The sequence below is a fragment of the Miscanthus floridulus genome, chromosome 7 (assembly GCF_019320115.1).
Source record: "Miscanthus floridulus cultivar M001 chromosome 7, ASM1932011v1, whole genome shotgun sequence".
NCBI classification, from domain to species: domain Eukaryota; kingdom Viridiplantae; phylum Streptophyta; class Magnoliopsida; order Poales; family Poaceae; genus Miscanthus; species Miscanthus floridulus.
This window is the reverse complement of record NC_089586.1, coordinates 18,778,001-18,791,176: the sequence shown is the minus strand read 5'-3', so window position 1 is coordinate 18,791,176 and position 13,176 is coordinate 18,778,001. Positions and strand designations below refer to the sequence as shown.

Genomic DNA, 13,176 nt, shown 5'->3' with positions numbered 1-13,176 from the left:
CACGCCATCTCCACCCTCTCCACCGTCTCGCAGCTCTGCAGCGCCCCGTCCAGTCCCGTCCTGTGTCGGAGGGGGAGCGGGCGTGGTGTGTGAGCCCCGCGATCGGACGGCCAAAAAAATCGAGTGACACAGGCCACAGAATTGTCCGAGTAACGTACAGATTTAGTGTTTTTTTACTGTTAGCAGGTACAAAATATTAGCTCAGGTTCCCGGCCCAAAGTTTTTTTTTTGTCGATTGGATAATAAACTGGAAATGGGTTCTGATGCCTGAATACATGAACCCAAGAATGTGGCCAGGAAACCAAATGAAGTCAAAATAAATAAAAGACTATGATAATAAGGCTTTATTCGTTTCTCTTGTAATCAGTTTTTTTTCAGCTTATTTTTTTAGTTAGAATCGTGCTTTTATCTCGTAACAAATCAGTTGAAATAGTATTTCGACTTGTTTTTCCGGCGAAACTCACGGAGACGAGACCTTGCATTGCATCCGGTGCATGCATGCTCATCAACCCATCCGCCATAGTAAGTAAATCCATGATGATTTGGCCTGCTGGATTGTCCCCAGTCAGATCGAGAAGCTTTGTTGAACCGATGGATCGGATGCTGTGCCCCAGCAGCTAGATCCTCAGCTCAGTGCCGACTGCCTGCCTCTTCTTCGCCATGACTTGCTTTCATTCTCTTGGGGTGATCTTGGGAGGCCCGTGGCCGCCGATCCATGCCGCCAAGCGAGGCGCTGGTTCTCTCGGAAACCGTGGCAGCAGCTGGTTGAGCGGCGGCGGCCATTATTTGTGCAGCAGGGAACCATTCCTCATCTCTGTCTCTGCGAGGGCGATGCAGCATTGTCGCCGCTGCACTCTCCGCCCTGCAAGAAGCAAATCAAAAGCGCAACAACAAGGAAAACAACACTAGAGTCAGACAGATTCAGCACACCACAAAGCGCAGTCCGATCATCGGGATATATAGGTAGGCTGCCCATACCATATACCGCCCCTCTGAGATTAGGAGTACGTTTGTGCTAGAGATCGAAGAGAGACCCCCAAGCCATGCATAGCTCCTGTGAAGATATGATGTGCTTGCTTGCATTGGGGAGTACGTGTTAATAAAGGTATATATATGGTATGTCATGGCATAGATTGAAAAAGATAATGGCATGAGTTTGCTCCTGCCTTTGCTTGCGTTTGTGGGCGAGGGATGCCGTCCTCTTAAGACCTAAACCAATATAATGCAAGCCACGACTAATTAAGGTGCACATTATCCGTGTATGTATGTATATATATCACTGCAGTGCAATGCAATTTTCAGGGAGGAGGGAGTCCTTACTATCGTTGACATGATGATGAGCCAATCTCCAATAATGCATTGTCATCAGCGCTGCATCACCTGTGGCTGTGGGTGCAGCAACTAGTTCTAACTGCGGCCCTCCTGCCAGGATTCTTGCAGCACGAGCCTCCTTTGCTACCATAGCCAGGATCTTCTCGGCCTGCATGTATGGCATATATACATCCCTGATTTGTTCAGTATTTTTGCGCTCGCAGTCACAGCCACAGTGCCACACACATCGACAACTTAATTGGTCGGCACACAAAGACGCGGCAAACCTTTTGCGCGATCGACAAAAACTTAATTCGTCGGCACGGCACCAGAGTAGGCGTGGATATTCTTACATGTTCCATGGTAACACCGCCATATGCACGCACAGAGCCCGCATAGATTATCGTCATTGGCGCGGTGGAACCGTCACGAGTGCTCCGTGCTGCTGCCGCGGAGGCGGAGGCGAAGCGCTCAAAGATGAGTCGTCCTACGGCAACCGGCGGCGGCCTGCAGCTGGTGCTGCCAAAAAATAATCCGCCTACGGCGGGGCCAGGGCAGGGAGCGCGTTGCATCAGCGGCGACGCACGCGTGGCCACGGCGTGCGCCCTGCCCTGGCCGGCGGCGGCCAGCAGCTGATCACTGCTGCTAGGCGTCGACGGAACCTGAAAGCAGACCCCCCTGAAAGAACCGAGCTGAGAGAGGCTCGTTACGATTTGTCAGAGAAGATCGGTCTCGACTTCCTGGCTGGAGATCAGGGGCCCGGAACACAGACCTTCGGGGACGACGCCTGAGCTGCTGGCGCCCACGCGGGCTGCTGCTTCGGCGGCATGCTCGCCGGAGGTGCAGGGAGGACGACGACGCCGTCGTCCACGTCCACGGGCCGGGGCCGCGGCGCACCGTCGTCAACGTCAAAGGGGTCGTCTCGGTGGCAGCGGCGAAACGTAGGGGCTCGTCGAAGCCCGTCTTCTCATAAGGCCGCTGCTGCGCCGATGAACCACCTCCGATCGTCGGCGGCAGCAAGCCAAGTCCCAGGAGGTCCAGGTCCAGCCCCATCTCTCCTCCCTCTCTCGCCTCCTCGTCCCCCGCCGCCCGGGGGAGCATCTTCGTGTTCGCTGCTTAATTTCGTGTTAGGTTAGGTGCGCGGTGGCGGTGAATCGAATGGCCGGCGCCTGCCCGGTGGTGGTGGTGGTGGTGGTGTGGCAAGCAGCTTGGCTGCCTGCGCTCGCGCACGCAGCGGTTTTAGTACGTGCGGCTCGTGAACGTCGTCGTCCCACTTCGAGGAGTGCGATAGCTCCGAGCCGCGCTGGCCGCGAATTGTTATTGCGAGGCTGGCCGGAGTCCGCGGGAAGGGAAGGCCCAGATCGGATTGGAGTCTGGGATTCGGTCCGAAATATTTCGGCAAAATCCACCCATTCCAGTGAGGCGCGAAACAGAAATTTCGGTGACATTTAAACTTTTAGTCGAGGCCTGTTCGCTTGAACTTATCGGCCAGCTTATCAAATAGAATCTACAGTATTTTTTTCTCACAACAAAATAGGTTCAGTCGACTTTAATACCAACCGAACAGACCAAAGTCTAGAGCTCAAACAAACCTACAAGTTCTTCATTCAATATAGAACTGGAAATTTATCCAGCTGTAAATATTTCTTATTGTTTTTGGCTAAAATTCGGCCAAATATTAGCTACATCTGAACATTTTGACAGGTCAGAACAAGTGAGTCCCGATCAAAACTATCTAAATTTTCGAGATTCACTCATTTTAGTCGGATCTGATTTTTTTTGGCCATTTGAATTCTAGAACCCCGCTAGTAGCTAACGCCCTCAATAGTCAAGGATAATGCTCTCGACCAAGCGTCCGATCGGCCGGACGAGACAAACCCGCCTGCCCCTGTGCCTCACGCCTTGCGCCCCCACCTACACCTCTTGCCTTGTGCCATGCACTGTTCATGCCTCACGTCGCCCGTGCCTCCCGCCCGGACTCGCGTTGCGCATAGCCGAGGTCCGTGGACCATGGGTGACCTCCGCGCTGTGGCATCGAGCTCCGCGCTAGCGTCAAGCTCCGCATCAATGAGCCTCCATTGGACGGCAGCAAGTAGATGAGCACACGTTACAACAGTATATTTCATACGTTTCAGATGTATGTTGTATATGTTTTATCTTGATGTTGTAAAAGTAGATCTGGTGTTGTATATGTTGCAATGTCTATACACGTATGTTGCAAATGTATGTTTTAAATGTTTAAGCTATTTTCAAACGTACGTTGCAAGTGGTTTATCTGTATGTTGCATATGCTGCACTGGCTATACACGTACGCTGCAAGTGTATGTTTTCAAATATTTCAGTTGTTTCAAACGTAAGTTGCAAGTATTTTATCTGGATGTTGCATATGTTGCAGTGGCAATATACGTACGTTGTAAGTTGTTGGTGTTTTGTAGACCGACTAGTAGATTTAAATGATTGTCGCGCTGCTCCAGAAAAACGATGGTAGCATCCAAAAGACACGAAGAATTATACTGGTTCAGGCCAGAACCCTACGTCCAGTCTCAGAGATGATCGAGTGCGTGTTCCTCGCTTGAATGCTCTGAAGTTCTTACAATGGGGGGTACAAGAATGGTGGAAGAGATAGGAGAGTGGAGCTAAAGCTAGGAGATGGACTGCCCGAATGAGAGTTTCGAGAGTCTGATGCCTTGGAAGGGTGACCTGACTGTCCTTATATAGAGTCCGGGGCCAGACCATATACAAAGAAGGAGGTTCTCCCGACCAAGAGGTCGTAAGCCTGAGAGAAGGAACCTAGCTAACTTGGCTTGCAAGGAATGCCATCTTGTAGCGCATGTCTGGCCGTGGTTATCGTCATGGTCTTATGCCCATGTCGTGGCATGGGGTGTGAAAGGATCAAGATGCCCAAGAGGGGGATGAATTGGGCTAATTCTAAATTTTTTCGCAATAATTAAATCCTATGGTTAGCCCAATTAACCCCTTGTGCCTAGAAAGTGTTTCTAATTGTTCTACCGCACAAAAGACTTACAACCTAAGTTCCAATCCTACTCTAGCATGGCAATTCTAAGAATGTAAAGACATGAATTGAATTGCTCAAAGCAAATGCTCAAAGTAAATAGAGAGGAAGGAATGCAGCGATGTTTTGCCGAGGTATCGAAGAGTCGTCACTCCCCACTAGTCCTTGTTGGAGCACCCGCGCAAGGGTGTTGCTCCCCCTTGATCCGCGCAAGGATCAAGTGCTCTCTACGGGTTGATTCTTCGACACTCCATCGCGGTGAATCACCCATAACCGCTCACAACTTGGCTTGGGTCATCCACAAGCTCTCCGGATGATCACTAAGCTCCCAATTACCACTAAGCCGTCTAGGTGATGACGCTCACCAAGAGTAACAAGCACGAACTCTCACTTGACCATAGCAAGCCTAATGAGAAGATGGATGCATACTTTGCTACTCTTAATCTTCACTAATGAGGGCTCTCTTTGGGATTCTTAAATCTCAATCACCTCACTAGGACCTTGCTCTTTTTGGCACTCTCTAAGGTGTTTCTCAGCTGTTGGAATGAGCAAAAGTACCCCCACACATGAGCGGAGGTGGTATTTATAACACCGGCTGAAAAATGAACCGTTATGTGCCTCTGCGGGGTGACCGAACGCTCCGGTCATGTTGACCGGATCCACCGGCCAATATTCCCCGAGCTCCAGTAGTTATGAGTTGACTGGACGCTGGCAGCGTCCGATCAACACTGACCGGACACGTCCGGTCACGTTTTCCCCTTACTGGAACCTTACTGATGTCGACCGAACGCTGGACCTCCAGAGTCTGGTCACTTGCTGAGTAGCGTCCGATCAGTAACCGGAACCTGATCAGCGTCCGGTCAGCTTTGACCGAACGCGTCCGATCAGGATTCTTCCTCTTTGGGGCCTTACTGGAGTCGACTGAACGCTGGCCCTCAGCGTCCGGTACCATGACCTCACAGCGTCCGATCACTTCTAGACGATTTCACCTTGGTCAAATGGACTAACCGGACTCTGAGCCAGCATCCGGTCAGTATTTGACCCTCCATTCAATTCCAACTCTCGAACATATATGAATGAAGTTTGCTCCATTGGATCAAAGGGCTCTTATGGAGCTACCTAGTGCTAGTTTTAACAAGTGTGCACCACACCTAACTCAATAGTCTCACCTAGGTCAAGCTATCCGTTTATACCCCCCTCAATAGTATGGCCAAAGGAAAAACAAAGTCCTAAACTACTCTAAGTGTCTCTCCAACTCCAATCGACACTTAGAACTAGTCCATCCTTAACCTTGTCGTCCATCCTTTGAACACTAAAATGATTTCCATCGTAGGAGCATGACAACCATGATTGCCCAATCGATCTCCATTACCGTGACCTAACTCAATTGTTTCTGCAAAACACACGTTAGTCACAGTAATCACGTATTGTCATTAATCACCGAAACCCAACTAAGGGCCTAGATGCTTTCAATCTTCCCCTTTTTGGTGATTGATAACAATACTACCTCTAGTATGTGGAAGAGATGAGTTTTTTAACATGCTTGGTCCATATAAGCTTTTGGCAATAAGAACAAAAGTGTTAGACAAGCTTATATGACCCAAGCCAATATGATGTACTCAAAAGATATACAATAAGCATGAGTACAAGTAATAAAGCTCATTTGCATCGGAGTAAAGCGTGGAAGCAAGGGCAAATGAGCAAAGCACATGTGATATGACATATAATGAATTCAAAGTAGAGAGCACACATGTCATATATCATGATCACGTAGATATCACTATCATATAGATATAGTAGTAAACATGAATGCATAATGTATCACACACACAAAAGCATAATAGTGTATCTCACAAATAGAAACTCCAAATATAAATAGATAAGCTAATATAATAACTAAGCTCCCCCCTAGATAAGTAGCTCCCCCTAAGCCTAACATACTCGAACCCTCTCCCCCTTTGGCGTCAAACACCAAAACCTACGGGTCAGTCGGCGGGGCTGCAGCGGACGAGCCGGGCGCTGAGGTACGAGGAGCAAGGTGAAACTGGGTGCCATCATCGTCTGATCCTGAGCTCTGGGCTACCTGACCCTCTTGAAAGGTCCTTGTTTGGTTTTGGTAATTGAGTGACAACTTAGGTGGACTAATTGTGTTTATGTGAGATACACATGTAATTAGTCCACGGTACATGTGTGTGAGCAACATATGCCATGAAGGTGAAAATGGCTTGGAGATGTTGCAAAGCTCACACATGTGATGATAAAGGAGCTTAAATGCACATGAGACATGACATTGAGTCATATGATCAAGGTGGAGAAGATCAAGACAAGACTTGGCTTGATAGACTGGTTGCAAGCGTGAAGGGCAAGTCGAAGGCTTTGGAATAATGGACCGCGTGGCGGTGAAGCTTGAGCATGACTTGGCGCTGATGGACGATGGCAACGGTGAACAGCAAGTGAAGTCAAGATCGATGAACCAATATGATCACGTGATGATATGAAGTGGATCATATCATTGTTGATCGTGTTGGTGCATGTGTTGCATTGACATAGGAGGAGATGGAATGGAATGCGCAAGGCAAAGGTATAACCTAGGGCATTTCATTTCATCGGTCATAGGTGTGTAGAGAAGTTTATGAACGGATTTAGGATAGATGGCCATACTATCAAGAGGAGCAAACTTGTTTGCATATCAGTCATCTAAGTGCCACTCAAGTGATCTAATTTGTATTATCGCTAGGATTGAGTGGCGTGGCAAGTTGAGTGGCTAACCCTTTGGGAAATGATTATGAAAAGCTAACACAGATACACATGGTGGTGTACACTTGGTGGTATTGGCACATTTACAAAGGAGATGAAGTTGGAGTTGATGTGGATCAACTCAGTGAAGAAACGGAGATGAGAAAGGTCCCACAGAGTGGATCGAACTCTGGTCACGCAGTGACCAGACGCTGAGGCTCAACGTCCGGTCAGTGGTGGTAGTCAGCATGCAGCATCGGTCAGTCGACCGGACGCTGGCTCTGAAGGTGATCGGACGCTGGTGGTAGTGTCCGGTCCTATTGTCGGACAAAGCAGTGTCGCTGGGGAGTGACCGGACGCTAGGGCTGCGTCCGATCATGACCGACCGGACGCGTCCGGTCAAGGTCGGTACCTTACTGTAAACGACCGGACGCTGAGGGTCCAGCGTCCAGTCAGTTGAAGCTGCTGCGTCCAGTCAGAAGAAGACCGTTGAGATTGGAAGAATGCCGTTGAATGCAGGTGACACATGGCTGTCATCGAGCGACCGGACGCTGAGGTCCAGCGTCCGGTCAACACGACCGGAGCGTCCGGTCGACCCAACAGTTGCCCAGTGAAGGGGTAACAGCTAGTTTAGCCCTTGGGGCTATAAATAGAAGTGGCCTTCGGCCATAGCTGAGGTTGAGCACCTAAGGGGACTTAGTGTCCATGCTTGTGAGTGCTTGGGAGCCCTCCATCACACATATACATGATAGTGATCATTCGATTGTGTGAGCGAGCGATTCTAGTGTGATTGCATCGTGAGGTTGCATCGAGTGGCACTAGGTGATCAAGTTGCAAGCCGGTGGTGCTTGTTACTCTTGGAGGTTGCCACCTCCTAGATAGCTTGGTGGTGGTCTCCATCGAAGCCCGCAAGAAGCTTGTGCGGCGCTCTGGAAAAGAGCTTGTGAGGGGTACTTGTGCTCTCCCCGCAGGAGCCGTGAAGAGCAACTTTAGTAAAGCGTGTCATTGAGCTACCCTCACCTTCAGGGTAGGTTCTTGCGGCGCCCGACGTGCGGGCTTGGCGGGTGATGCCAATTAGCCGCCGAACCACCAAGTGAGCGGTCGACACAATGGGGACTAGCGTATTGGCAAACACATGAACCTCAGGAGAAAAATCATCGTGTCAACCTTGTTTTTCCCGTTGGTTTGCATCCCTATTACACAAGCTTGCAATTACTTTTATACATATTAAGCTTATGTAGTTGCTCTAGTAATTAGATAGCTTGTATAGCTTGCTAATTACCTTCTTGCTTGTGTAGCATAGAAGTAGCTCCCTTACGTAGCTAATTTGGTTTGTGTAACCTTGTTAGTCACATTACTTAGTTTGTGTAGTACGCTCTCTAATTTGGCATTGATTGCCTTGTTATTGAGCATTGCTAGTGAGCTTAGTTGGCTTTGGGCTTTTGCTTACTAGCATGTGTAGGAGCTCCCTTGTTGCTTAAAGTACTCGAGGCATAGGTTTGTGTGACATTGCTCCTAGAATTGGTTAGGTGAGCTCTAGCTAGCCCGGCACCTTTGTTGCTTGATTAGTATCTTTGGAAGGTGCTAGAGAACATAGATAGAGGAGTGTAGTCTTGGCTAGACTGATAGTTTTAATTCCGCACTTGTTTCGGTTAGCCAACGTGATTAAGTTTTAAAAAGGACTATTCACCCCCCTCTAGTCGCCATCTCGACCCTTTCAATTGGTATCGGAGCTAGGTCTCTTATTTGTGGTCTTCACCAACCCAAGAGGATGGCATCTAATGGGCTAGATGTTTGTGAGGCACACATTTTTTATGGCACAAACTTTGCACTTTGGAAAAATCACATGCTTGATCATTTTCGTGCAAAGGGACCTAAATTTTGGTGGGTTGTCACAAGTGGTCTCACCCATGTCTTGGACCATAGAAATCTCACCAAAGCTCAAAGAGTTCTCTATGAATTTGATGCACATGCTTGTTATTTTCTAATGGATGCTTTAAGCTTTGATTTGATGAAACAAGTAAACATCAAGGGAACCGCTCGTGAGATATGGGAGTCCATCAAGGAAACCTTCGGTGATTCCTCCACATAGGATGATGGCAAATTCAAGGAGGATGAGCCCAAGAAGGAGGTGCATGAGTGTGTTGAGCATAACCACAATTTGGTGATTGTGGAAGATTGCTCCACCTCATGGTCAAGTGACAATGATGATGATCGATCTACCACAAGTTCACTTGACAAGGTTGATGATGATGCCACAAGTGTTGCAAGTGATGATGCTACCCCATGCATACTTAATGGTGATGTTGGTTCATGCTCAAGCCATGATGATGATGCTACTACAAGCCCATCCACTACACCACATTGTCTCATGTCACAAGGTGACACCAAGGTATCAAATGATAATATGGTTGATCATGTTGATTCATATGATGAGCTTGTTAGTAGACTTGCTAGCATGACCATGTCTTTAGAAAATAAGAAAGCTAAAACATTAAAATTAGAAAATAAAAACTCATTTCTAAAGAACTCTTGTGAAGAACATAAGAAATTACTTGATACTTATAAATCTTCACTTGATGAGCTTAAATTGAATCATAAGACACTACTTGCATCTCATGATGAATTATTAGAACAGCATGCTTCTCTCATTAAAGTGATTACAAAGAAACTTAAAAATAATGAGAGCACATCACATGGATCAGATGATAAATTGCAAAATATTGCTAACCCTTGTGATGTAGGCAAGAAGCATGTATCCACCTCTTATGATGATTTATTAGATATGCCATGCTCTTCACAATTAGATGCTTGTTCTACTTCTATGTCTTGTGAGACTAACATTTTGAAGGAGAACATGGAGCTCAAAAGTGAAGTGAAGAAATTGAGCAACAAGTTAGAGAGGTGCTACAATTCTCAAGTCACCTTTGAACATGTGTTGAAGACTCAAAGAAACTTTGGTGACAAGAGTGGAGTCAGCTTCAAGACTAGCAAAGTCAATCATCAAGAAAGCCGCAATGACATAAGTGGCATTGGCTTCAACAAGAGCAAGATCAAGGGCAAAAGATGGGGCAAGAGAATATATGAAAGAGAGATGAAGAAGCAAGAACAAGAGAAGCACTCTCATTTCATGTGCTTCAAGTGCCATAAAGTGGGACATCTTGCAAATGGTTGCCCCAATAAAGAAAAGCTCAAGTTGAAGAAAGAAGAAGAGAGGCTAAGGCATGTGAAGTGCTTCAAGTGCCGCACTTAGGGTCATCTTACCTTAATGTGCCCAACCAAGCAATTGGTGAAGCAACAAGTGAAGCCTCAACCAAAGCCACAAGTTGAGCAAGAGAAGACACCCTAAGAGCAAATCAAGGTCAACCATGAAGATGGTGGTGATTTGATGATAAAGAAGAAGAAAACAAGAAGGGGTGGAAAGGCAAGGCATCCAATGCAAACTCAAGATGCCAAGATGATGAGCAAGAATGAAGATGAGAAGAAAGATTATGCTCACATCAAATGCTTCAAGTGTGGAAGTATGGGACACTTTGCCTCTAAGTGTCCTACCAAGCTTGAAAAGAAGGCTCAAGCAAACCATGAGAGGCAAGGCAATGAGAAGCACCACATGAGCAAGGAAGAAAGGGCTCAAGCAAAGAGAAAGTGCTACTCATGCCAGGAAAGAGGACACATGACACATTCATGTCCCCTAGGTAAATTTCTAAGCCTATTTCAGTTGATGATCATGATATGCTTAGAAAGGATAGTGATGGTACCTCTATGGTTGCTATTGCAAAACATTCCGCTACTCATACTAAGGCATCGCCTAAGTATGTTGCTCCTAACTTGAGAGGACCCAAAGTTGTTTGGGTACCATCAAAAAGTGGATGATTGTTTGTAGGTACCATCGGCATTGGAGGCTTGGTTCAAATGATATTCATCTTGTTGATCATATAGTTGAGCCAAATATTGCTAAGTGATGATCATTATCCCAATGCCATGACAAATTGAGTGAAGTCCAAATGTGCTACAACATACAAGTGTCATATTCAAGTTGTGGTGATTCATTGGATATTATTTGATGACTAGCAAATAATTGAGTTGAAGCTTTCTAGTTGGATGATCATGAGCTAACCAAAGGTATATCTTTTATTGATCATTTCATTTGGGTGCATATGAGTTGATTGAATTGGATAAATATGCAATGTTGCTTGCTATAAGATGATTGAATGGATAATTGCTTAGTAATCAAGTTTGGATTGATTTGTGTTGGATAAATTCATGAGATGACTTTTAGTAAGTGGTTTGAATGGATGTATGTCTTATGGAAGTATTCAAACAAGTTAGTTTCAAGTTTGATTCACATTGGATGAAGTATAGCTCAATTGTTAAAATCTGCCCTATAATTGAGAATCTGAGCTAGCTATGATCTTAGCCATATTTGAGCAATCAAAACCTATTGGATTGGCATAAAAATTGGTGTACATGCTTTAGACTTATGGTATAAGATGCTGTACAATTTTCATGAGAATTGGATAAGAAATGCTTTGGTTTTGGAGTGGATCTTGTCAGCTATAGTGCAGCAGTTTTCAGCATATAGCAGTGGTGGAAGAATTGATATATGTCAGCAATATAGAAGTCAAATGAAGCTCAAATTTTTACAGCTTCTAGATAACTTAGTAAAAAACATCTCCACCAAATTTCGTGGTATTTGGATTTGTACTTTGGGAGATATGCTTATTTCTTTGAAGGGTACAGAATCTGCCAGAAAAGTAACAAATATTGGATTAATCTAGAGTCACTTTGATTGAAAGGTCCTCAAGTTGGAAACATGTTTACAAGTGTTTGAGGTATCTAAGTTTGGTTTTGAGATGATCTAGAAGCATGACAAGATATGAGTACAAGGCCATTTGATTGTGAAGTGTACTTTACACACATTCGGTACTCAAATTGAAAGATCAAGATCAAACTCAAGATGAAGTTGAAAGGTTAAGTTCTAGTGACTATTGGAAATCATTTTGTAGAAAGAAAAGGACTTAAACAAGTAGAAAGAAAAGGACTTAAAGAAGGAATCAAGGTTACTCATTAAGTTAAGTCCATCACTAGGATCAATCAATCAAGTCATTTCAAGTGAGTATCAAGAATGGTTCTTGGAGAGAGGTCACTTCTCCCTAGTGTAGGGGCTTGCCGCCTATGTGTAGTTAAGCCGAGTGTGGTACTTGGAAGGCTAACATGGAAGTGGTGATCCGAGGAACATTTGAGATGCTTAGTTGAAGCAATCAAAAGGGTTGATCAAGAAAAGCAAGCAACACCCAAAAGAGAGCTAATCATAATATTTCAAGTGATATTCTCAAATTGATACTCTCATGCAAGCAAAGATCAAAAGATAAAGCAAGTCAACCACAACAAGAAAGTGCACTTGATCATAAGTGGTACTTATTTCATATGGGTGAAGAATGAAATTCAACATGGTATCTATTGGTCTTCACCAAGCTTATAATTGGACTTCATATTGCTATTGGAGTAATGAATTAGAATCTGTGACTATCCTCTACTCCAACATAGCAAAGGTATCATTGTAATGTGCGTGATCATTTCATCCCTTACTAGTATACGGTTAGTACATATAGTACATGCTTCATAGGATCATGCATAACAAATGAAATGTTTAAATTCATAGCCTACCACTATTGTTTGAATGATTACTTGATCTAGTGGTTAGTACATGAATTTGTTCATGAGCTAGTGAACCCAAGTACTTGACTTAATTTGGATTGCTAACAAGTGACAAGTACAACATTGGCAAGATAACCCTTGCAAGAGGTGTGAAGAAGCTTGTCATTGGTTCAAACCGAACTTGGAAGCTTAGGCAAATCATTTTAGTTCAAGTCAATCATAGAAGCTCATAATGGTGATAAGAGTATAAGCACAAGACAACAATGCAAATGGATATCTAGTTTGTCTATTTCAAATGGTATCTAGACTCAAGTATTTCATCAAGATTTCATAAGTGATATCTAGATCAACTCACAAATAATATCCTATAAGTGGTACTCATGAAGATAGCAAATATCCAAGAAATAGTCTTTATTGATAAATCAAACAAGTGGTTCCATACTAGAAGATTCCTTCAA

The 13,176-nt window shown here is 45.1% G+C and overlaps 1 protein-coding gene across 2 annotated transcripts; it reads right to left on the bottom strand.

Annotated features, from left to right (window-relative positions):
- Positions 1 to 390: 390 nt before the first annotated feature.
- On the bottom strand, positions 391 to 2,448 carry LOC136462715 (uncharacterized). 2 transcript variants are annotated; one of them, XR_010760800.1, is made up of 5 exons: positions 2,084 to 2,448; positions 1,665 to 2,003; positions 1,321 to 1,480; positions 979 to 1,209; positions 391 to 862 (listed from the first exon to the last, which is right to left on the bottom strand). XR_010760800.1 is itself a non-coding variant. In XM_066461773.1 (3 exons), exons 1-3 carry the CDS (start codon positions 2,138 to 2,140, stop codon positions 1,277 to 1,279), a joined length of 600 nt encoding a protein of 199 aa, XP_066317870.1. In that variant the 5' UTR covers positions 2,141 to 2,448; the 3' UTR covers positions 1,144 to 1,276. The 2 variants fall into 2 exon arrangements, 1 of the variants encoding a protein (XP_066317870.1); XM_066461773.1 differs by lacking the exon at positions 391 to 862 and having other exon boundaries at positions 1,144 to 1,480.
- Positions 2,449 to 13,176: the final 10,728 nt, after the last annotated feature.